This window comes from Nuphar pumila, chromosome 6 (genome assembly GCF_984573655.1).
Source record: "Nuphar pumila chromosome 6, dmNupPumi1.hap1.1, whole genome shotgun sequence".
Lineage (NCBI taxonomy): Eukaryota > Viridiplantae > Streptophyta > Magnoliopsida > Nymphaeales > Nymphaeaceae > Nuphar > Nuphar pumila.
Genome location: NC_143254.1, coordinates 23,405,804 through 23,431,874, shown reverse-complemented (window position 1 = coordinate 23,431,874; position 26,071 = coordinate 23,405,804). Strand labels below are relative to the sequence as shown.

Sequence of the window (26,071 nt, the reverse complement as noted above, 5' to 3'; positions counted from 1 at the left end):
TGGACAATATAGGTTGAATACTTTGGCATGATCTATCTCACAAAGATACGAGTCCCAACTATGACTCAACACGAGTTCACAAATTTTTTTACAAATAGGACACGAGGAGATGGTATTTTTAAAATTTTTAATTGATTATGCTAAAAATTATTTAAAACTATCACAAAATAAAATAGGGTTCTGACACGTCATAACGCAGGTCCGGTTGTGTCCCCTGGACATGGTGACAGAATTACTGTGGATCCAAGACCAGATGATCCAGATTCAAGCTATCTAAGCCAACCGAATCAGGTGTCTAACATGAACACTGTGCAAGGCCAGCCAAATGAGATGTTTAGTATGGCAGCTATCCAATCCAACCCAACCTCCATGAAAATTTTTACTATCCCACTCAGTATAGAAGTCTTGTAGGAGCTCTTCAGTGATATCTTTCTTGAATTAGGTCAGCCAGTTTATGCATGATCCCAGGGTTGGTCATTTTCAGGCTGTCAACTATATTCTAAGGTATATCAAAGGAACCCTGAATTTTGGATTGTGTACACTGAAACAAAGTACTCTTGATCTCTACGGCTTCTCTAACCCCGACTGTGCAGGGTGCCCAAACACAAGACTATCTACTGCAAGTTTTTGCACCTTTGTTGGTGGTAATATCATTTCTTGGAGTGCCAAGAAATAAAGCACTTTAGCTCGGTTTAGAGGCAGAATATAGATCTATGGCCTCCACAGCAGCCCAAATCACATGGATATCATTCATTCTTTGAGATATTGGAATACCTCTATTCAATGTGCTTATACTTAGTTGCGACAACATTAATGCTCATCACATGTCTGCTAATCTGGTTTTTAATAGCCCAACTAAACATATCCAAATTGATTATCATTATGTTCAAGAGAAAGTTGCCCAAAGAGCCTCGACTACTAAATTTGTTTCTTCTAAACAGCAACTTGCAGACATTTTAACTAAACCTTTGTCCAAAGCACAGTTCATTAATCTTCGCAATAAACTTGGCCTCGATAGAAGACATCGTTTCAGGGGGAGTGACAGAATTACTGTGGATGCAAGACCAGAGGATCCAGATTCAATCTAGCTAAGCCAACCGAATCAAGTGTCTAGCATGCAAACTGTCCAAGGCCAGCCAAATGAGGTGTTCAGTATGGCAGCTATACAAGGCCAACCGAATGAAGAAGTATCCAGTATGGCAAATATTCAAAGGCAGCCGAATATAGTGACTGGTATGAAATTTGCTATTCAAAACAAACTTCCCAAAGAAAGACAACTTCAAATAAGATTGGCAAGTCAACCATCCAAGGCTGGTTATCTATTCAAGGCAGCTCAATCCAAGACAAACCAACCAGCTTTGGATCAAGAAAAGAAAGAAAATAAAGCTAATCAATTATCCAAGGCAGGACAATGTAAATCAAGCAAGTTGATATTGGGTCAAGGAAAAGGAAATCCCAACCAGCTTAAGTCCACTATATATGAAAGGCCAACAACGTATTAGACAGATCCAAGAAAGTCTTCACATTGAGCAAATCCAAAGCCAACTAGAACCGGAAACTAGCCTATTCAAAAGTTTGAATTTAAAGAAAGAGGCAAGAGAGGAAAAGGCTACAACATTGGATAAGCCTTCAAAATTCAATGAAGGAAAAAAAAAAAACGTGTGTTGAGATCCTTCCAAAAATGGACCAGCAATAAATTTGTCCTTTTTTTGGTTTGGCTAACCTTTGACGAAGCAGGTTATATGCCCCCCCTCCCCGAAGACGGTCGTTAGCTACATCACATGTTCGGGGATCCCAATGAGCACCACGTATGTAAGCACATGCGCAGCTCATATCTCCATGTTTGTTAGCATCAGTTAGCATCGAAGTTCGGTGCAGTTGCAAAGACTTAAATACCTTTTCCTCCATTGGTGCCATAAAACGATGATTCTAGAAAAAGAGCGGTTGCAAAGACTAAAGTACCCCGAAGATGGTTATTTAAGACTCAGTTCCTGCACTGCAGGATTATCTGATAAATGAATCCCCCCTGAAGAAGGCCATGAACATCAACTCTCTCTCTCTCTCTCTTCTCTTTTTGCCTCAGCGCACATCTAGCAAACGATCCTACACTGCTCCATCAAGCACAAACTAACCTGCACACTGACTATAGCATGGTTCAACTTGATGAGTTGTAGAGCCTGATTCAGAGTTTTTGCCCTTATAGGAGGGGGGTCCGGGGGCTTCCCTCACCATTAGCTACAAATTTTTTTTGGGGCCTTGAATGAATTCTTTCTTTTCTTTCCCTCTTGTAACTGTTGAAAAAGAACAATAAAGTGTTTTGTTTGAACGTGGTGCTCATATATTTTCTTCGGTTGTTTCTTGTTTGAGGTTTTCGTAACACCCTTTGTCGCGATTTTCTGTTTTTTTTTTCTACGCGATTTTCGTAAATCGCTACTCGATTTAGCAATTTTCCATTTTTTTTGCTACGCGGTTTTCGTAAATTGCAATTTGATTTAGCGATTTGCCATTTTTTTGCTACGCAATTTTTGTAAATCGCTATTCGATAGAGCGATTTACAAAAATCACATAGTGATTTGCCATTTATTTTTTTTTTGCTACACGATTTTCATAAATCACTACTCGATTTTGTATTTTGCCATTTTTTTTGCGTTATGTAATTTTCATAAATCGCTACTGTGTGTAAATCGTAAATCGTGATGCCGAACACTGCTCCCTTGAGCACGATCTTCACCGTGATCAGGCTATAGTTGTCAGCCATCCCGATGGCAGTCTGTTGTAGGTGTATTGGAGAAAGATTCTGTTGTAGGTGTCCCTTGAAGGCGGAGGAGGGTTCATCGCAGTCAGTTGCCCGCTGAACGAGGGCAGCATTCTGGCCACTGCTAGCAGAAAGAGGATGACGATCACCATCGGATCGCTGACTCTTTGCCTCCCTTAATTTCTTCTCTCTCTCTCTCTCTCTCTCTCTCTCTCGAGAGAGAGAGAGAGAGGGTTTTACAGTGTTTCATGGAGAAGGAAGAAGAAAAAGATGACGACAGAAAGTTCAAACGGAAAAGAAAGAGAGTGTTTCATGTTTGTTTCGTTGTTTGGACTTTGAAGGGTTAACATTATCCTTGACTTTCTGGATGGAGGATATTTTAATCCTTTTTCGAACCATCGTTTTTCTTTTTTTGAATGGAAGACATTTTTGTCATTTTCTCGAACCGTCGTTTCATGGCAAGAATAACAAGAAAGGGTACTTAAGTCTTTGCAACTGCACCGGACTCTGATGCTAAGTGATGCAGATAAACAAAAATACAAGCCCCATGTGCTTACATACGTGGCGCTCATTGAGACCCCCGAACACGCATTGTAGCAAAGAGTCCGTCTTCGGGGGAGAACACACACCACCCTCCCAACCTTTGATATATTTTGGCCTTCTTTGTAAAGGATGTAGTATGAGCCTATTGATTCAATAGAGAACTGATCACCTAGTTTGCCGGTGGACGTAGGTCACTCCGACCGAACCCTGTATATGGTGTGCTTCATCCTTGTGTTCGGTTTTTGGGACCCTAAAAGGGGCGTTTGATTCCATGGGGATGCCCGCTGCATGGGGCACACGGGCACCCACGCAAATGTGGGACTTGCGGATGGGCGAGACACTGTCCGGTGCATCCTGCGTGGATGCATTTTGCTATCCCATTCTGTTCCACCCTGCTCCCTGGAATAGGAGAGCACAGGACAGTGTTGACACATTTGAAAAAAAAAACAAAAGGCGTTCTTCTCCAGCGCCATCTGCGGACAGGATAAGATAGGACATTGTGTCCTTGTCCGAGAAGCAAACTCTCCCTAAATGGTGTGTCCCTGACATAGGTTATGATGAAGCGTAGCTTTAATAAAAAAACCCATTAAAAGTATAAAATAAATTTTGTGTTCTTTCTCTTTGTTGAATTAAGTTTGGACGATTAGTAAGATGATTTAATTTCCCTAAAAAAACAGTTTGGACGATTAATTGGTAGCCCTAGTTACAGCACACCCATATTGGTAAAACGATGCTTTTCTCATAAATGCCTGATATCTTTCTTTTCAAAATCCAAGCATTAGAGAAGAAGCTGGAAGGTACAACGTAGCTATGACTTAAAGCTAAAAGGAAGCAGCAGACCCACTACCAGTTATACAACTATACCATAGGGATTCAAACTTGCAACGTCCTAACACAAGGTGACGTGCACTAACTGCTCCTGCCACACAAGTGGAGCTCTCCCCCCTCGGATGTCTTGGGTATGCTGATTTGGATTGGGTTTTTGTTGAGTGAGAGCACCTGGTCCAACGAGTTCCACAGGGTTGGACACTGAAGTAGTCTGGCCTTGTTATGCAAAACCACAATCGGAACAAAGCAAACCACAAGATAAAGAAAAGAAGAAAACAAGAGAAGCCATGAGATTGATGTGGCACTTAAGCCTACGTCTACGGGCAAAGGAAGAGCGATAAATCCACTAGAAAGATGTGAGGAAATACAATGGCGAGATATAGCCAGCTCTCAAAACCCTAAGCCCTAACACAGTGGAAAACTCTTATACCCAACTCCAAAAGCAACAATATTATGATGAAGGGTACACAACACTAGCTAGTACAAAAGAAAAAATTACAAAAATAAACATGTCCAACCCCCACACCTTTCTAAAGAAGTTTGTAGTGGGCTCCCAGCTCCATGACTACCACACCCATTATACAGTCTCCAAAATATTTCTGGATCGAATTATCAGGCTAAACGAGTCCAGGATTCAAGACACCCACAACATGCCTTGTGTTCTGTTTTGTTGATGGTTGATGGAATTTTAAAAGGAGGCAACCCTCAAAGTAAAAAAAAAAATTACCCTGAAATTTTCTGCCATTTCTCCCTTCACCATCTCCCATTTATGTCACAAGGGGTATGACATAAGGGCATAAAGATAGGGATGAGTTGAGTGGATCCCATTCCACCAACAATTGGCTATTATGACTCAGGGGTTCCGAGTGCTTTCTCCTTGGAATTTGGGTAAATTTTGCATATTGGAGGGTTTTTTTTTATAGGCCAAGTGAAACACCCCTCCCTTCACCGACTGCACATTGGCTAAACCCTTGGTCCCTTCTACCCACCGGGGAATACACCTAGCTTCGACCTTGCGGTAAAACCCCAGATGATGTGTGCTAGGACCTCAATGTCTCAAACTAACATCACGTGTGACCAGGTATTCGGTGGTGCCAGAGTATCAATCAAAACAAAAAAATGATATTCAATATAAGATTTTTAACATGATTACTTACACATAAGGATACGTTCATTTTACAACTTAAATAGAGAAAATGCAATTAGCATGACATTTCAGTATACAGAAGAATGCTCTCCAATAATCATGTATAACCAATTCATTTAGGTGGTTGATAACCATGTATAGCCATTTCATCTTCATGATAACAATGACAGCAAACTGAAGAGCTTTACCTTAATGATAAGCTCAATGAGGTGTGTTGGTTGTCAAATCGACACAGGTGTACTTGGATATCAAAACGAACAGGCAAGCCTTTGTGTCTATCCAGAACTAATGTTATCTAATCAAAATTGCAGCAGACAAAATATGACCTAGGGATGTGGCCTGTCCGACGAATACTCCTTGCTTGTTCAGAAACTCTGGCTGCTTGTTCATCTCGCTTGGCGACCACAGCTTTTCGTTTGGCTTCTGCTTGTAATCTTGCAGCTGTCAAACTGTGGACCAGCCGCTCTTGTGTGCTAGCTCTCATGTGCTCCACTTGAACCTTGAACAAGTTATAATGGACTGTTAACTCCATGGACAAAAATGTGCAGCAATTTTAAAAGATTGATCAAAGCAGGTGCACTCTAGGAGCCTGTAAAGGCTCCAGAGAAATTAGTTCATATCCATGCTAATTTAGCCTCTCCTATGGGTAAAAGTGGGCTACAAAACTCAGTAGTTTGCAAACTACTCAAGCATCTCAGAATAAGCTGGATCTGAGTTCATTTATGTCTTAATAAAATGAGTTCAAATGCTAAACTAAACTCATTCAACACATGACCAAGCTGAAACTGTAAGAGGTTCATTAAGAGCTTCACTGTAAATACTAAACTGCCCATGGATGATGAATCTAAATTTGTGGTGAATGTTGTTAGCATCCATGTAGTGCCATAACAGTTAAAAGCTGCCTATATAATATGCAGAGAGCTGTTAACATTCACCACCTTCCGCAAACATCAACATGCCCACCACAAATATATTCTTGACAAATAAAAAAATTGATGTTTTGATGCATTCATTGTCGACAGTAAGAGCATTTTTGTAATTTCTATGCAAAATGACACAGTTGTTAGCCATGTTTTGGAAGTGCACAGTATGTTCTGGTGGTGCTTCTTTTATGAAAGAGCTAAATTCCCATGGTTGGTAGCAACTAGCAACTAATGCCTTAAATGGCCATGTCATTTTAAGTTTGTTAGGATACAAGTTTGTTGTGAACATGTTGGCATCCACAAAAGGCCTTGGGCCTTGGATGTTAACATCTCTCTCTCTCTCTCTCTCTCTCTCTCTCTATATATATATATATATATATATATATATATATATATATATATATATAGAAACAGTGGTAGCTGGGCAACCCTCAGGTGCACAGCTATGAGTGGAACGCCGCTGAGCGTCCATCGCACAAGTGATTTTCAGTTTGACTAAATGAAAGTAAAAAAATCCAAGTTCAACATACGTATAGCTTATGTATAGACTTTGGTCTGGTGATTTTCAGTTTGGACCTGGACTGAGACTCCTGAGACTTTAGAAACTTCCAAACTCAACAACACAGTGTTTCAAGGTTTGATTGAGTTTCCCATTTTGATGCAGCTGTCTAATACAAACTTTCATATCTCATCATACTGTCAATGTTGGGGTTAGGGCTTAAAACTACCTAAGTTTTTTCCTCATTTTTTCCTTCATTTGCCTTTGCTGTGGGTGTTGTGTTTTCTATAAAAGTTTTGTCCCATATTGAAGGATTTTGGGGGACCTTCTGTCCTTTTATAGAGGGTGTTTCCCTAAATGGCAAGGCCCTCAAGGGGCACTAAATTTTGGGCTTGTAGAAACCTCTAAACCCCACACTTGGTCCTTGGACCTTGGACTTGTATTTGGATTTAGATTAGGCCCAGCTTGGCTTTGACTTTCTTTTTGGCACTTGAGATATTTTTTATCCTCAAGTCCTTTTTCAACCTTTGACCAGACTTGTAACTTCATTTGACTTTACAATATTCCTATTCGGATCTTATCCGGTTCTCTTTGGACCTTGCCCTAACAGTCTTGCATGAGCATTAAAGGACCAAACAGTCCAGTAGCTTCCCCTTTTCCTTGGATTGTTTGACCAGTAACTTTTTGACTCAGTCAAGGTCAATCTTGTACCTTATATGGTCATTTATGTCCCAGATTTGCCTTTCTGGTCTTTTTTCGGCACCCTTCTTGGGCTAGCCCATTTATGAGCCTTAATGGGGACCTGGGGGCAATGGCCTATATAAACCCTAGCCCTCTTCCCTTTCTCTTCACTTAGCTCTCTCTCTCTCTCTCTCTCTCTCTCTCTCACTCACTCACTCACTCACGAGTTTCTAGCTCTCTATCTCTCCTAGGTTGAACCCAGATCTAGGTAGAGATCTAGACCCAGTTCCTGTTAGAGAGTTCTAGTTAGCCTGGATCCAATTAGCCCAGATACAGTTAGTCCATATCCGATTAGCTCTGACCCAGATCATTCGCGAGAAGGCGAAAGCTCAGTTGTATCTTGGGAGCATAGTTGCACGGATACCCATTGCACCTAAGTAGGGCAACTATCGCTTGAAAGATGACACGCTTAACGCATGCCTCCGAGCTCACTGTTCAATCTCAGTTACCATACCCACTGAGTTGAGTCAGGTATAATTTACAACAGTCAACACCACTTGTGACAAGACTAGGCTTACATCTTATTTGTTTCACCAAACCTGTTCGGATTGCTTGAGTAGTTTACATACAAATGTTAGAAGACTTAACAAACAGACTTTAAACTCATTATTGGCAAAGGATTTGGCTGAGACAGCACATTGGAAATTTTGAACAAATTGGTCTAGTACTGGTCTACTTCCAAGCTATTAATAGACTCAGCAAGTTATAGCAAGCCCCTAGTTGTTGACATTTGTAACTACATTGAGTTTTTTTGATTTGTTGATACCTAGTAATATGACATGTACCTAAAGCTATCTTAATCAGCATGACAGAAGCTCGTATTTATCACGTTTCAGTGAAATTCAGTTCATTCTTTACATTAGTAAGTTAATGCATAGATTCTTTTACAATAATAAGTTAATGCATAGATACCCCTGTTCATTAACTAGGCCCATTTTAGTTATGCGTGTTTTTCTTGGTGACATTTCTGTTAGCAAGAACAATCTGAAAACTTCTTTGTGGAAGTTAGATTTCTTAAAAGCAAGTTTCATGAGATATCTGGCACTTCTGCAGAACTTTGTCATATTCTTGAAATCCTAGTATCCTATCTTATAAAACAATTACTATAACAGTGGCAGCTTTTCTTGGATTAGAACTACTAGGATGTGCAGACTGTAACTTGCACACTGTTTCCAACAAGCAGAAGATTAGTGCATTTTGACAAGTACACTAAATCTGGTTTTTTCATGTTGCAGAAAATAGTGTAACTCCATTTGAATTACTGAAACTGGAAGAAGAATTATACATCAGTATCCTACTGTCCTCGTCCAAACATTCAGATAGATTCAAGTGATTGACCAACTTGATGGGCTGGAGCCTATATGATTGGACGCTATCAAGATTCCCCTAGACTGAGAACTTTTAAACTCCTAGGATTTAGAAGAATTTACCCAAATTGTGAAGAATCACAGTTGGCATTCAGGTCCATTTCCATCTCAAGGTTCACTCGGACCAAGCTGGTTCTCACCGCCAGCTTTCCCACATAAAATATCTCAATTGAAGGCATGTTCTTGCTATTTATGTAGTTACATGGTTAGAAAATCCATAGTCCTAAGAGATTCGGTGAATCAGCATAGGCATTGACTACATGATCTGATATTATGAGAATTTCTGTCGGGTTTGACTCATGAAATTGAGAGACACCATATTATCTTGGCTTTGACTTTTCCCTCCAAAAATTGATGATGATCCCTGGCACTCCTGAGCACAGACTAACAAAGCCACTAAAATTGGAAATAAACATGTCCAATTATTTTAGTTTAAATTTCTAAATTATTAGCACTGCAATGAAATGCTGATTACTCAGTACAAATGCAGATCGTCTCATAGGACAGCTAAATTGATCAAATTTGTGCCTTTAACTCCTACAGGAGACCATTGGCCATAACATATGGAAAAGAAACTAAAACATGGATATCACTAAAAGGGCACATGAAATACCTCAATCCTTCTCATTTCAGCTTCTGTTTTTTCTTTTATATGATTCTCCCAAGCTTGAATTTTGACCACTTCACGCTTATATCTGTAAAAGCCACAGAAAATTTCTTGTCAAACGTGTCAGAGCTTGATAAAACTATAACAATCTCAAATACTATAATGGTATTCCACATTTATACAGTGATAAAACTGAAACAATCTGAAATATTATAATGATATTCCACAATTTATACAGCGGATTCACATGAAGAATGGAAACCAGGCTAGCAACAAACTCATGCCACATTAGACAGGCTGCCAAGAATTCTGTAGCAAGAGTGAGTACAACTATGCAGAAAAAGTGCACATAGTTGTTCAAATGGAAGGTTTCTGTCACTAGCTTTAGGCACAGAGATGACTACAGTATGTGATTATTCGAAATGCATTGAAATAGAGATAGGTCCACCTAAAGTTTGCAGAAAGAAATAGAGAAAAATCTATATCAAAATAAGACCACGAATAATGAAGGCAACCTGGCATCATGCTTGGCTTTTTTGGCTTCCTCCCACACTGCTGCTTGTAATTCAAATTCATTCTTCTGGAGATGCTCCATACTCGCAGCCATTATTGATGCAGAAACCTGTTCACCATCTTCTTCACCACTAGCCCAAGCAGCAATGCTCATTTTACCAAGTTGCATGCCAAGGTCTTTGATCTCTCTTCTAGTCTTCAGCCGCAATTCTCTCTCTGATAGTTCAATTTTACCAATGGAAACTTGAAGCTCTTTTTTTTTGTCAGATACCTCAGAGGTCAATGTTGCAGTCGCATCTCTTATAGGAGTCGATGGCATAGAAGAATCAGGACTCAGAATAGGTGTGCTTGCTTTAATAGGGGTTCCAGTTCTTGAGGGCTCTTGGCTTGCAATAGGGGTCATTTCTGTACCCATATCTCTCATCGATACTGACTTTACAGTCAAAGATGCGGGTTGTGCAACATTATTGGAATGAAATGGTCCACTTGGTTCGGAAATTTCTGATTTTAAGACATCAAAGCAAAATTATTATAATTGGTTATCTACATAAAAGAAAGCAGATAATTGAAAAATACAAACATTTATATGTTCGATGTGAAAATTGTTGTGGACTAAATTATTAAAAAAATTTATTGAGGTAATTCTTGGCAGACGGCAGGATCTAGAAAACAATTTATGCTAGTGTAGTTCAACATACTCTTTGTAATCCTTTTTGTCACTCCATGTGTCATATGCTAGGAAAATGAAAAAGGGAAGAAATGGAAAGAGAAGCTTACCAGTTGGATATATGATGGGTTTCTCAATTTGAACTGAAGGTTTTGTTACAGGAATTTGGTGTGTCACGGAATTAGCAAAGGTAAACTTCTCAGACCCATCTCCTAGTTCAGACTTGGATGAATTATTCTTTTTAACATCCACAACTTGAGAGACAGATGACTGTTGATCTGTAGCCATTGCTTCAAGAGCAATCCTTATATGGACTTCAGATGGACGATTAGCTTGAGTATAAGAACCAATTTTCTTTGAATAATTTGAATGAACAGGTTGCTTGCTCACAATCCATTTCTCTGCATCATTCCATTTTGAAGGTAAAGGCCTAAAGAATGCCATGTTGGCAGAGCTATGCAACCTTCTGTCTGCTTTATGAAACTCAAAACTAGATGAACTAGCTTTGTCATGTCCACTATCATAGTCTCTGTTCTCTTCGGTTGATTTAATGGGATGAACCAGGTTCATATTCCAGAAAGACTGGGCAAGTTTTGGAAAGTTCTGCATTTTAGCATGAGCTGACATGCTTCCTTTCAATGGTTGCTGGTGAATTGCTGGATCACCATTTCTGGAATCTGGCACCCCCTCATTGGATGCAGTTGCAGCAGAGGCTTCTGTATTAGAAATGGGTCTTCCCACTTGAAGATCAACCTCAACAGCCCGTGTACCTTCAGAACCATTCAAGTCAAGTGATTAAGAGCAAAGGAGATAATTAAGTAAAAAAATTCAGAATTGCCTGAAAAATCCTCATATTATACAGCAAAAGTAGACAGACTAATATTGAGATACCACAAAATTGGCAGTTATTTTGCTCGGTTTTCAGTGCGATCCATCTGAAATTAACAGAATGCTCACCTTTGTCACCAAAATCTCCATCTTCAGACAATAAGCTGCGCTCTGTACATGCTGCATCTTCAGATTTAATGGGGGAAGACCTAGAGGATATTTTGCCTTCTTTTCTCCTTTGCTGAGGTCCGAAAAGGTTGACCCTTAGCTTGCTAGGAGAAAGTATCCCTGCCTGTATCCAGCATTGTAGAAAAGTATATAAATCAGTGTAAGAATAAGAAAAAACTTGGAATTCCCTTATATTAAACCTGGGATCAAACTCCAGGGAAAAAAAAGAAAAAGGTTCAACTACTTGAGCATATTATAGAGCAAGCTTTAACAGTCAGCAAAAAAACACAATATATGCTATACAGTATCATAATTTCTATATTCCTCGCTGGTTTGGACTTTGAAACCAGATCAAACCACTAAAATCGGACAAAAACATAATAGACATATAGGTATATGCTTTGCAAACGGCGCCGCACCAAGTTCAATATCCCATCATATAAAATCACAGGCTGCTAGAGATCCCATATAACAAAATAATGCCACATCTCCTTCAACAGAAAAAATAATGCCACATGACCAACATAACCCATGACTAAGACAACCAAAAACTCAAATTGAATTTTCTACCAAAAACAATTATGTAACATTCAAAAAAAAATTTCTACCGAAACCAAAGAACACGGATATTCTCTCTCTCACTCTCTTTCTATATATATAAAAAAATTCTATCGAAACCAAAGAACACAGAAACAAAGTATAGGTTTCCTCAGTTTTGGTGGAGAATACTACTGAGCTCTTGGTTCTGCCTTAATGTTTACATGGCATTCTTTTGCTGTGACCATATCAGAGAGAGAGAGAGAGAGACCTGAACTTTGTCAATCCTCTCGTATTCCATTGATTGGTGGTCTTCTTCGTCTTCTCCTTCTCCTTATAATTCTGTATTGTATTAGCAAGAGAGAGTAGGTGGTAATAGTAATAAGGATGCTCTGCCTCTCACCGCAAGGCAATTCACAGTCAGATGCACCAATCCGTGAGAGAGAGAGATAATAATACAATAAGAGAAGAGAAGAGACAGTACAGCATGACAAGGGACAGGACCGAAGACTTTTTTTTTTGAGAACCACGCCTGTTTTAGCCCGATTTTCTTCGAAGTGCGGGCCCTTGGGAACTTGACGGACATATTTGTCACCACCTACTCCTGCTCCCTCCTCCACAATCATCCAAAATGCAGTTAAAAGACTACAGACTCGTACGTGACTTTTGAGAGGGTCAATGTCCTAGTAAGGAACCTATTCCTTTTTGCCATTACAGGAAAAACTTTAGCCATTTGGAGCATCACTACCTATTATTCAGACAATGACATTCATCCTCCCTCCCTTGTGTTGCACAATCGTATGGTTTTTTCCAAAAATGGGCAGTCATTGTATTCATGGTCATCACCAACCCATGGAGGATTTACTACTAAAGATGAAATATTGCAAGAAGAAAAACTAGTTGTCTAGTCTTTTGCGTGTTACCAGACCGAGAGCACAGATAGCTTATGATTACACTGGGATTCCCAATGTTGTTCAAATTAGAATGCCTTTCGTGTGAGACGGTGCATCAATAAAGTGAATGCTTATGAGCATTGAAAATTGTCACTGAACATATTAGAGAAATAGGAGCAATTAGACAATGCTTATTTATCTGTGGAACAATCGTCAGAATCCGTCCTGTACGGGTTTTCTCAGCAATATATATATATATATATATATATATATATATATATATATAGAGAGAGAGAGAGAGAGAGAGAGAGAGAGAGAGAGAGGCTGCCCACGACAAAGCTTACACCGTTGATCACGTGCGATCAACGATATTGTGCGCTTCTTTGCAAAAAAAAAAACTATAGCAGCAGTCATGATGGCCGCTAAAGGCCTTACAGGTTTTGGGAACCTGTAAGGCATTTGGTGGTGATTGCGACCACGGCTAAATGCCCTTTGGGCAGATGTGTGGTGCGTGTCTGCCCATTTGACGTTTATAAGTCGTTTACCGCCTCTCTCTCTATATATATATATGTATAGAGAACCGATTCATCCAATCATGCTAAGGTTGCCAATCATTCATGCACCATAGCCAAACCCTTTGTCGAATTTGGGACAGAGGAAGAGATGGGAGTACTCGCTATGTGTGCGTGTGTAAGCAAGCCAGTGAAAAATCCCACCGTCGAGAATAACTAGGCAGATTATTATTGCCTGAGTAAATTATACTTAAAACAGTACTTTGTGGTGCTAACTAATTATCTTTATTTAATCATCAAAGTTGTATTTATGCACTTGCTATCAACATACCACATTCTGTTAATCAGATTGAAAAAGGGGAAAAAAAGTTGTGTGCTAAATCCAACGCAATGCTAAGCTAATTTTCGCTGGTGGCACATGTTAAACCACTCCAGCTTTAGAGCCAGAGACCTAGAAAAAGAGAAATATGAACAAAAGGCTCCAGTGTACAGTGTTGCAACTTGCAAGTTTGCAATAAAGAGAGGTGGGAGGTTTGGTAAGTCTAGCACAATGCAGATGGTACCCATTTGAATCCTAATCCTGTAGCTGACTGATCTTTTGAAGGGGACATTGGTCAGCAGCGGTTGGTAGGCCTCGTCCTCTGGACCTAATTATTCCTTACCAGTCAAACGTACTTCCCAATATCTCCCCACACGCACGCAACCTCTCTCTCTCTCTCTCTCTCTTAATTGTGTCAGGCTTCAGAATTCTATAATGTGACAACCCATAATCAGTCAAATCTTTGGGTACCCTAAACCCCATGTTTAGTCATTTGAGAAGAAACCCTAGTACCCATAACCTTTGTCTTATTTCTTCCTAGGGTTCCCACTTCCCAACCATCATTTCATGTTCCCCACCCTCTTAAATCCCACACCAATCTGGCACATTAGCCTTGGGTCTTGGACACACTAACCTCCACTTTGGAATTTTGGTCTCCAAATCTACTTCCAATACAAGATTTACCAATTTACCTTTTTTTGAATTCAAATTGTATTGCTTTCCCTCCATGCAACTGCTCTAGAGGTTGGGTGTCCCATGATGTCACTGCTCTGTTGATATGGTCAAAGACATTTATAACCAAAGTTTGAAAATTTTTGGGTGTCTTGTATTTGTCTCACATGGATGACCCAGCAAAAAAAAAAAGACTGTTAATTCTCTCATTCCCTTTGTTCTTTTGTGGTTCAGATTTTTAGAGTTGTGGACTAGAGGAATGTGGTCAGTTCAAACTTTTGAAAAGGATGGGGAAAAGCTTCCCTCCATGATTACCACATGTGGCTGCCTTGCAACAAGAGTGGTCATGCGTCTCCCTTCACATTGTTGCTGCTGATGACAGAGATGTCAATGAATCGGATTTTATCCTCTATCCGACCAAATTCGATCCGGTTTACTTGTATTTGGTAAGTCAAAACCATATTTGATTGTAATTGGATACGGATATGGTTTTGATTTTTTTGCAATTAAATTTGACAAATATCCGATTCTGTTTACATGTAAAAATGATTGATCTGTTATGAGCTTTTTCACCATCCGAATCCAAATCTAAATCTGAATCCATTTAGCCAACATCTAATTAATCCTATATGGTATTGGCCACAACCGATTATGATCTGAACTGCCAGTACAATTACAGCCAGATTTTGTTGCATAAAATGCAATGGCGAATTTCACCTAAATTTAGTGAGGTTGACAAATGAAAAATATAATTGCTTCTCTATGTGTCGGTCTTAGGCAGAGGTTAAATAGATAGGGAGCATGTTTCTCATGCAAGCAGAGTGTTATGTCTACTGCATTTTTCTTTTTGTTCTCAGAGAGGGTTTCTACCTATGTCACAAAGATATGTGTAGGCTCAACTGCGACCATTTTGAGATGTAAGCTTGAATTTAAAAAAAAATAATAATAATACATGAGAGAGAGAAATCAAACCTGACCGGAGCTGACCTGAACCTGAAATTTGGGGTATGAACATGGAAAGTGCTGATCCTAATAATATTCGGGAGCCCGACCCAAGTAATATAGGCGACGGGTTTGGATCATGATTTTAGCTGGTTACCCTATCCCACCCAACCCAAGCTAGCTTTTTTGCCAGGTATCTGACCTGACTTGAGTATTTTATATGTATTTTCAATAAAAATAAATATCTAAAATTATGTGGGTCTAGGTTTGAGATTCTATTTTCATGACTCAAACCTGAATCCAAATCCATCAATTTATTATTTTAGGGGGTTTAGGTATCTGGGTCGGGTACCCGACGCGTTGACAGCCTGACAACATAAGAATAGAGGATGTATTAATGATTGCGTTGAAACCCGTCTCCCTTCTCCAATTGAACGTGGATCCCATAAGAGCAGGTCCGATTCAATAGTCACAAAACCATCTGAATACGGTGGGTTGGTGACAAAGAAGGAAGTGATTTTTTTTTTTTCTGAAAGAATGGGAAGGAAAAAATTTTATTTTTTATTTTTCTGAAAGAATGGTGACAAAGAAGGAAGCTTGCCTATAAATAAAATAGAAACCTATTGAATTCATACTTCCATCATCGACCGCACATTGGCTGGCTGGTTGGTTGGTAAAAACTCTTGTGGTCCTCATGACTACCGGAGAGTACACAGCATCGACAATGCCACGCATGGGCTTCGAATTTGTGACATCCCGTCTAATTGGTGACATTCACAAGCCATCTGTAAAACCCACCCAATGATGTTGGGTGGGGAAGATATAAGTAAAAGAAAAACAAAAAGAGGAAATGGGAAAGACGGTTTTTCCCTCTCTCTCCTACTCGCCGTGAGAAGGGGATAAGGACAAACCTTGCTCTCAATGATCGTCGGGTGGCAGGGTAAGGCCTATCCTCACCCCTTGTGAGGGCTCTAAGTTTCTCTGCCAACGAGACGAGAGAAACAAGAAACAGAGAGAAATACCTTGAGAGTGAAAGAGAGGGAGGAAGGCAGTCACCGGAACACGTCGTCCAGAGGAGCCACCACTGACTAGTACACCCTTTTCCCCTGTTTTTTTTTTTTTTAAGGTTGTGGCATATTAAACAAAAAAAATTTGATAGCCATGGATGCTTACATTGTTAGAGAGAGAGAGAGAGAGGGGGTTGACCAACTTTTGTGGTCAGGTGGAAGTCGAGAAGGGGTTGTGCCCATTCCACTTTAACCTCAATCGAGATTTCGAAAGAACCGACTCGATCTGGGGGTAAACCAAGCCGAGACGAGTCTGTCGAGTCTTGGGTCAGTTTAGGTGCGAAAAAAAAAGGGTCTCGGTCGACCGAATCGGTCTGGACTGAATCATACCAAATCGGTCTGGGTGTGAATGTAGACCAGGTTGGGTCAGTCTAGATCGAGTCTCGAACCCGACTCGGTCGACCAAATTTGTAACGCCCCGGATTTCCAAAACAAAGCTAAGTTAAAATTTTCATGATTTTTTTTTCTTGGAGCGGAACTTAGAAAAGCTTTTAGCAGCGAAATCAGACGATAATGTGTCGTCAGTTTTAGAAAACTCTGGGTACATTACAGGTATGTGGCCAAGCAACTCATTGACCACCAAAGTGTTCCATTTTATCGAAAACTACATGTTTATTACAACATCATTGATTGAAAAAGCAGCATAGGTTCAATAAAAGGAAGCAGTACAATTCTGTCTAGAGAAACCCTGAAACTCGATGTCACCTTTCTCCGCATATCGCAATGCAAGTTCAACACCTGAAATCCTCATAAAATGAGGTTAGAATCACTGATGGTCTGGTAAGCAAGCAATCACACATCCATTCAACTCAAGTAAATACGTTGACCACTCAGAGTCGCAGTTCGTAATAACGACGCTCGAGTCTCCATGACTTAGCATATATCGCCAGAGCCTCCTCAGGGTTGTGAGTTGAACATCCGCTCAAGTCTTTATGACTTAGCGCAAGCCTCTCCTGAACTGAATACCATGCTCAAGTATTTATACTTGGCACATCTGTATCCCACGTATCTAAGGACAACTCCTCGAGCCTCACTTAGTCGTGCGAATACAACATGGGTATTTGCCCAGTCGGTTTAGTCATATACCGATCATGACATCTTCATAAAGGTTATGCAGGACTGACTCAACAACGTCCATCCACTCATACATTCAAGCATCGTTGAACCTAGAGTTAATGCATTGTTTCGATATTTAACCTCTTTCACCCTTGGTACGCAGGCGAAACAATGTCTGGGCATCAACTCCACGTTCTGGGGGTTGATTATTTTATATATTTTAGATACCCCAGAGGCCTGTTGACCCTATCCATAGTAGGGCGGTGTGTTTCAACCGGGAGGACCCTACTAGACCCATATTCGGATGCATCCTCTACTTGCAGTAGTTGAGTTCAATTCTTAGATCTTAAGGATAACTACGACCCCAAAACCCATGAGTGATTGAGGCCATCATGGACTCTATCAGGTCCAAAGTTTAATATGTGTCACTCAAGGTTGTACCATCACTATCATTCCATAGTAAACATAATTCCTGAAGGAGTCTGCCAGTCTTATGATTACTTGGTCAGATATTACATGTCATTTTAGGCAGCATGTGCCTCAGCACTACGGGAATATGTACTCAACTCCATTCAGTATGCTTCAAGCACGATCATCAACCGAGGGGGATACCCCTAACACGATCATCAACCGCGGGTTATGTGCGACCTTAAGTTTTATTCATATGCATGATTAACTCCGCTCTCGGCACTGCGGCCAACACTAACATCTCACCTCTTCTAGGTGGGAACAACACACTCTGGCTCTACGACCCTTACAAGTCTGGTTGTGTAACCGTTCTCAATGAGCATGCATATGACTCGATCTCAATAGATCGGCTGCTCGGTGTATTTTTACGCAATGAGTTCAAACCTTGTCAAGGCGCAACCTCTACTCTGGCTCAGCGGTCCTTACGAGTAAGGTTCCCTTACAGGTATTTGGGAGATGAGTCATTTTGGCATCGTTCTAACAACGAATATCATTATGTCGTTCAACAAGTTCTGGCAGGTCTTCTGCCAACAATTTTATCAGCACCTCCTCTGCTCTATCGGCAGTGGTGTGGCGATCCTTTCTACGTTGTAGAAAGCATTACATGAACTAGGTAGCACTCCGCTATATGACGGAGTAACCTGCTACATTCTTTCTGAGCTATTTTTAGCTTCTTCAGAAATTTCAGCAGCACTTCCTCTTTTTGACGGAAAAAGTGTGCATTTCTTTTATCCATTTTAACGACATCTCTCCTCTTTGGTAGAAAATTGTTACGCTTAACTCGAAAAATAGGTGTGCACCGTTGTACGTACCTTGCATCCATCAAGGTTGTTGGGAACCCTGGGCAATTGACAAGTCATACATAAATGACTTAGTCTTTACGTAAAGAGCGATTTTGCCAAAAAGTGAAGCCTTTCCAATAGGGGTATCATTCGTCAAACAAAATCTTGAACGAGAAGTGGCAAGAGAATTGCATTAGCGATTTGGAGTTTGATCTCCTATTTGAGCGCTCACTTACGCGCCATATGTTTAGTATAAGCAGAAGCAGTGCCTTATACAGCGGCGGCGTAAAGAAAATGCATATATTTAGTGTTCAGGGTGTGTAACTAAACGAAATATTTTACATATATAATTGTAGAAAGCAGAAGCCTTAGCATCACTCAATGCAACGACGTAAGTAAATACATAATCGAAAGTGCATAATCGAAAATTGCAGAAAGTAGGAAGCCTTGGCATCATACGACGCGACGACAAAGGTAAATTACACGAGCCTTGGCGATATAAGATGCGACGGCCAATTCCAGATGATATACACCAAGATCCATATCTAACGATAGTTATGAGGCGAGCGAGTGAACACCGAGGGCTCAACCCGAAACTAGAGCAATATACAATTTTTAAAAACACATATACTGTGCATTCGAACATATATATCTAACGATAGTTACGAGGCGAGTGCGTAAATACTGAAGTGTCCTAGAGGGCTCAACCAAGAATTAGGATTAGATACTACTTTAGAAAGTATATGCTATATACAAACAAGCAAATACTTGAGAGAGATGGATCAACAAAATGAACTTACTTCAAATTGTAGAAGAAACAGCTCTGAAATGCTTCAACTGCTTCAAACGGGGTTTGATCCTTCCTTTGAGAGGTCAGACTAGGTCTGGGTTCAAAAACATCAAACCAAAATCTGAGACCAAAAAGGACCTTGACTTCGACTTTAAACCCAACTAGGCTCAAGTCAAGTCAACTAGGTTTGGACCAGGTCAGGTGCGCTAGGACCAGGTCAGGCAATCTAAGACCAGATCAGGCAGGCTCAGACCAGGTCAAGCAGGCTCAGGTGGGCTAGGCTAGGTAGGGGAGGTTTGGAAAAGAAAGAGCGAGAGAGAGCTAGATGATTTTTCAAATGGGGGGTTCCTCTATTTATAGATTATGAAACTTGAGCCCCAAGTTTCAAAATTTTCTTTTTGCCCTTGGCTTTTATGAAAATTCCATGTCATATTTATCCAGATGACTCACTGAGCTTATCCAAATGGAATATTCCATGAAATATCTTGTGGGTCTCACTAGATATTTCTATGAGATATTTTGTGGGTCCCACAGAATATTTTTTGAGGAATATTTTTGTGGTTTTCACCAACATTTCTGTGGGTCTCACAAAAATTTTAGGTTTTCGGCAATTTTTTTTTCAAAAAATTTTGAGTACGCCATTCTCTTCGTATTGACGTAACTAAGAAAATTGGCTCGTAGAAATCTCCTGATTTTGTTTAGGTAGGAAGTTATGACTTCCAGAGTGTTTGAGCATATATTTACGAAGATACGAATATCCTAAGTATATCTGGCTTGCAGGAATCAGTTTGATTCACATTTTGAGTATAAATGTTATTTTTACCGGTAAATGCCTCGTGAATTTTATTTAGAACTTGTCTCAAAAATTGCAGGTCTTACATCATTACCCCCTTAAAGGAATTTCATCCACAAAATTCAGTTAAGAGTACAAGGCAAAGAGTTCAGGATACTTATCTCGCATATCAGATTCGGGCTCCCAAGTGCAATCATCGATTCCATGATATTGCCATCTCACTTTAACAAGTAGAATGACCTTTGTTCTTAGCACTTGCTCCCGTCGGTCCATGATCTCTACTGGCCTTTACTCTACCGTCATGTCTTCTCGAATGTCAATATCTTCATGTTGGGTGACGTGAGAAGAATCATGAACATATTTTCTAAGCATTGACACATGGAATACATCATGTATTTGTGCGTATTGTGGTGGCAATGCTACTTGGTAGTCAGTCTCTCCGATCCGGTTCAAAACCTCGAAGGAACCAACAAATTTGGGGCTAAGCTTTCCCTTCTTTCCAAAATGGAACACACTCTTGGTTGGGTAGACCTTGATAAAAACCTTATCTTCAACCGGAAAAGTGAGCTCCCTACACCGTTGATCTGCGTAGCTCTTCTGTCAGTTCTGAGCAGTCAGTAGCTTCTTTCTGATCATGTGGACCTGCTCAGTGTAGTGCTGCAACACAATGGGCGAGTCCAAGGTTCGCTCACCCACTTCACCTTAATGGATTGGTGATCGGCAGGGTCGTCCATATAAGGTTTCATACGGTGTCATCCCAATGCTAGCATAGTGGCTATTATTGTAAACAAATTCAGTCAACGGTAAGTGAAAGTCTCAATCACCCTTCCATTCCAGCATACAGGCTCTTAACATATATTCAAGAGTTTGTATGATCCGCTCAGATTGCCCATCAGTTTGGGGGTGAAGTGCTGTACTGGACTTGAGTTTTGTCCCAAGGGCTCTCTGCAGCTGCTCCCAGAAGTGGGAGATGAACTTCAGGTCACGATGAGATATGATCGATATTGACACTCCATGGAGTCTGACAAATTCCCGAACATAGATTTTTGTCAATCTTTTAGTTGAATAATGATTGTTGATTGGCAGAAAGTGGGCAGACCTGGTGAGTCTGTCCACAATCACCCATATTGAATCGTGTTGTTTATTTGATCGAGGTAGTCATACGATGAAATCCATCGTAATGCCTTCCCATTTCCATTCTAGAATTTTGATCCGTTGCATTTTTCTGCTAGGTCGTTGATGTTCGATCTTGACTTGCTGGCAGATCAAACACAACGTAGCCACGTCTCTTTTCATACTCCTCCACCAATACTTTCTCTATAAGTCCCGAAACATTTTGGTACCTCCAGGGTGGATAATGTACTTGCTACTATGAGTTTTCTGGAGTACTTCTTCTCTTAGCTCAGAGTTATTTGGAACCTATATCCTTTCTTCCATCCATATTCCTCTATCTTCTTTCAAATGGAAGAAAGTGCCATCATTTTCGGCATGAGCTTTTAATTCCAAGTACTGGGGGTCCTTGAACTGTTCGGCTATAATTCGATCAAGGATCTCAATATAGATTGTCAAACATGACAATCGAATTCTGTCAGAAATGACCTCTAATTGACGAAATCCTCCATCAACTTCCATTATCCTGCAAGGCTGGCCAGAGTGCCAACAGTCTTGCGACTAAGGGCATATGCTGCTATATTCGTCTTTTCAGGGTGATAGGAAAGTGTAAATTCATAGTCTTTGAGGAATTCCAGCCATCGTCATTGCCGCATATTGAGTTCTTTTTGAGAAAATAGGTATTTTAAGCTTTTATGATCCGACATGACCTCAAATTTCTCTCCATACAGGTAGTGTCACCAGATTTTAAGCGCGAACACCACCATGGCAAGCTCTAGGTCATGGGTTGGATAGTTTTTCTCATGGATCCTTAATTGTTATGATGCATAAGCGATCACTTTGCCGTGTTGCATCAACACGCAACTCAGACCCGTTCCTGAGGCATCCGTGTAAGCTACGAATCGTCCTTGACTAGAAGGTAAAGTAAGGACAAGGGAAGTAGTAAGCCTCTGTTTGAGAACTTCGAAGCACTCCTTACACAGGTCGTTCCATTCGAACTTGACTCCCTTTTTCAACAGTTTTGTCATGGGTACGACAATTCGGGAGAAGTCCTGTATGAACTTCCGATAATATATGGCAAGTCCAAGGAAGTTATGACCCTCAATGATATTTTCTGACTGCTTTCAGTCTATCATAGCTTCTACCTTAGCAGGATCCACTGCAATTTCATCTTTTGATATTACATGGCCAAGGAACATCACTTTGTCTAGCCAGAATTCACATTTTGAAAACTTAGCATAGAGTTGATTATCCTGAAGGGTTTTCAAGACGATTCTCAAGTGTTCACTGTGTTATTTCTTTTTCTCTGAATATACGATAATGTCATCGATGAAGACGATGACAAAGCTGTCCAAAAATGGTCTGAATATCCAATTCATCAAATCCATGAAGGCAGCAGACACATTAGTGAGTCCGAAAGGCATTACTATGAACTCATAATGGCCATATCTCATTCTGAAGGCAGTCTTGGGTATATCCTCCTTCTTAACTCTGAGTTGATGATACCTAGACCTGAGGTTGATCTTAGAGAATACTTTTGTTGTTTTGAGCTGATCGAATAAGCCCTCAATCTGAGGCAACAGATACTTGTTCTTAACGGTTGTCGGGTTAAACATCCGATAATCGATGCATAACCGAAGGAATCCATCCTTCTTTTTTACAAATAGCACCAGGGCTCCCCATGGTGATGCACTCGGACGGATGAATCCTTGTTCTATCAGTTCTTCCAACTGATATTTCAACTCACTGAGTTCAGCTGGTGCCATTCGATAGGGGGGCTTTGATATCGGCGTTGTTCCAAGTAAGGATTAAATTTCAAATTCAACCTCACGAAGTGGAGGAAGTTTTATCAATTTCTCAGGAAACACATCGAAAAACTCCCGCACCACTTCTTAACTCTTGAGGGACTGGTCAGTGGAATTTTTCACTGAGAGACTCAACAGGAAGGCCACACAACCCTTCCTAAGGTATTTTTGTATCTTAAGTGCTGATATGAGTCATTTCTGTGAGACAGGTTTGGATAACCGGTATTTCACCTTAGGCAATCCCGGTCGAGATAGAATCACTCGGCCCTCGCGGTACAAAATCCTGGCATTGTTCTGGACCAACCAATTCATTCCCAGAATGACATCATACTGCACCATACCGATTATGATAGCATCAGTAGGCAAGTGTTGCCCTGCTATCTCAATATCCAAAATTTTCACACACGGAATACATTTGGAGTGTGAACCCAACGGGTTATATACCTTGATCATTTTATCAACCGGTTGCACTGAAGCGTGGAGTTGTTCGGTGAAATCATCTGATATAAAGGTATGAGTAACACCACAATCAAACAAGACGTAAGTTGCATTCCATTTATAGGTACAGTGCCTTCAATGAGGTCATCATTTTTTACTTGTTCAGTCGTTACAGCATATACACGGCATGCAGTAGGCCTTTGTTCTACTCTAGGTGGTGGTCATTGAAATTATGAACGTTACAGTGCTTGTCGAGAGGGTCTGGCAGATCTGGTACTACTCCTCTATTCATTTACAACCTTCTTGGTGCAATCCCTTATAAAGTGACCAATTTTGCCACAATAAAGGCAACCACCAATGTCACGAGGACATGACCTCTCAGGGTGGTTCACACGACACTTCAGACAACTGAAATTGGACTGCTGACCATTCGGAGTCGTGTTTTGTCTTGGCCTCACGACTTGTTGAGTATTGTTTCCACCTTGAAACTTCTTCTTTTGAAAGGCTTGTCGTGAACCTTGGCCATTTGAGAACGCTCTCTTACGGTTCCCACCATTAACTATGAGCTTTTTTGTTATGATCACTTCACACGAGATCACAGCCCTTCTCACAGACCATTTATATACTTGTCGGTCCTTTCCTGGTCTGTCTCGAACAACTGAGAGCAATACCACTAAAGGTTTTGAAATTTGGTGATATAGTCGATAAGACTCATACCACCCTATTCTAATCTCAGAAACTCCGTCTTCATTTTGTTTTTGGAGTGCAACAGGAAGTAGTTATCCATAAAAGTCCTCCCAAGGAACGACTTCGAGTTGTGAGAACTGAATCAACTTTGTGGTATCCCACCACTTTCGTGCATTGTCCTTCAGTCTATACGTGCCAAATATCATCTTTTTCTCTTATGATACTCTCAATACCAGGAAGGCACGTTCTGTCTCCTCGATCCAGCTTTCTGCAAGCTTTGGATTGGCTATGCCAATGAAAACTGGTGGGTCAAGTTTGAAAAATTTCTCATAATTTATTCATCCCAGATTCTCGTTGTGAGGTATTACTGGTTCTGTTCTTGTCTCACGGATGAATATAACCAAGTTGTTGAGCGTCTCCAACATGAATCCTTGGGTATGAGACTCCTCGCTCGACATGGTTTTTCTCGTCATAGGAGTCATTTATCTATTCACACATAAGCACTTATTTTAGTTTCTCAATATATATGAGGAAGTAAAACTTTATTTACTTATATACATTCATTTACATAAGTATCATCATTGTATACAAGTGTCATGCCACACTGGCAGACATAGGCGGTGAAAAACTATATACATGACTCTATTGACTCCAACACACAACCAGTTTCTTAACAACTGGACTTTTTTTTTTAACGCAAACAACCCAAAATAACGTCGACTGCCACATTGTCTTGGCTTAGGCACAACTAGAGTTAGCTTGAACGGCACTTTCGCACTTTCAAGCGAATCCTATGGATAGATCAGTGATGTCAGTCCCCACTCTATATTATTATGACTCGGGGAGTCCAAGATCATAACAGGATAATAGTAGTTGTATCCCTCTTCCTGGCCATTAAGGCTCGGTGTTTGTAAAGCCGCTCAATTCTTTCATTTAATAGCACTATGACACGAGGAATCCAAAATTATAATGAGATTATAGAAGGAGTTGTTGCATCCCTCAATGAAGTTCGAATCAAATTCCATCAGATGTGGTAGTTCATCTGAAGTCGATGGGGTGTGGCTACTCCCAACACTTGTATGATGTGATCCACTAATACGCGAGGTCTCATCCCTAATACCAAGCGATCTCCGCAAACCCATATCGGCGGTATACCTTCTTTGGCATTCATTAATGGAATGCCCATCTTCGCCACAATATTGGTAGTCTTGGACCTCATACGGGCATATCCACTCATCGTGCATAAACTTACAGTGATAGCAATATCCGCGCAAATCGTGACTTTCCATCTAAACCAAGATGCACCCAAATTAGAAAAAGTATAAAATTTATACTTATAGTGCGATACCATGAATATGACGAATCTCGAACCAAGTTTCTCAGACATATGCTCTGATACCAATTCTGTAATGCCTCGGATTTCCAAAACAAAACTAAGTTAAAACTTTCATGAATTTCTTTTTTGTTCCTTGCAGCGGAACTTAGAAAAACTTTTAACAGCGGAATCAGACGATAACGAGTCGTCAGTTTTAGAAAACTCTGGACACATTACAGGTATGTGGCCAAGCAACTCATTGACCATCAAAGTGTTCTATTTTATCGAAAACCACATGT

The 26,071-nt window shown here is 40.4% G+C and overlaps 1 protein-coding gene across 1 annotated transcript; it reads right to left on the bottom strand.

The window, feature by feature from the left end:
• Positions 1-5,568: 5,568 nt before the first annotated feature.
• Positions 5,569-25,694, bottom strand: LOC149834341 (uncharacterized). Its single transcript, XM_090009346.1, has 6 exons — positions 25,578-25,694; positions 11,548-11,710; positions 10,701-11,360; positions 9,926-10,424; positions 9,417-9,498; positions 5,569-5,772 (listed from the first exon to the last, which is right to left on the bottom strand). The coding sequence occupies exons 1-6, from the start codon at positions 25,692-25,694 to the stop codon at positions 5,569-5,571; spliced, it is 1,725 nt and encodes a 574-aa protein (XP_089865472.1).
• Positions 25,695-26,071: the final 377 nt, after the last annotated feature.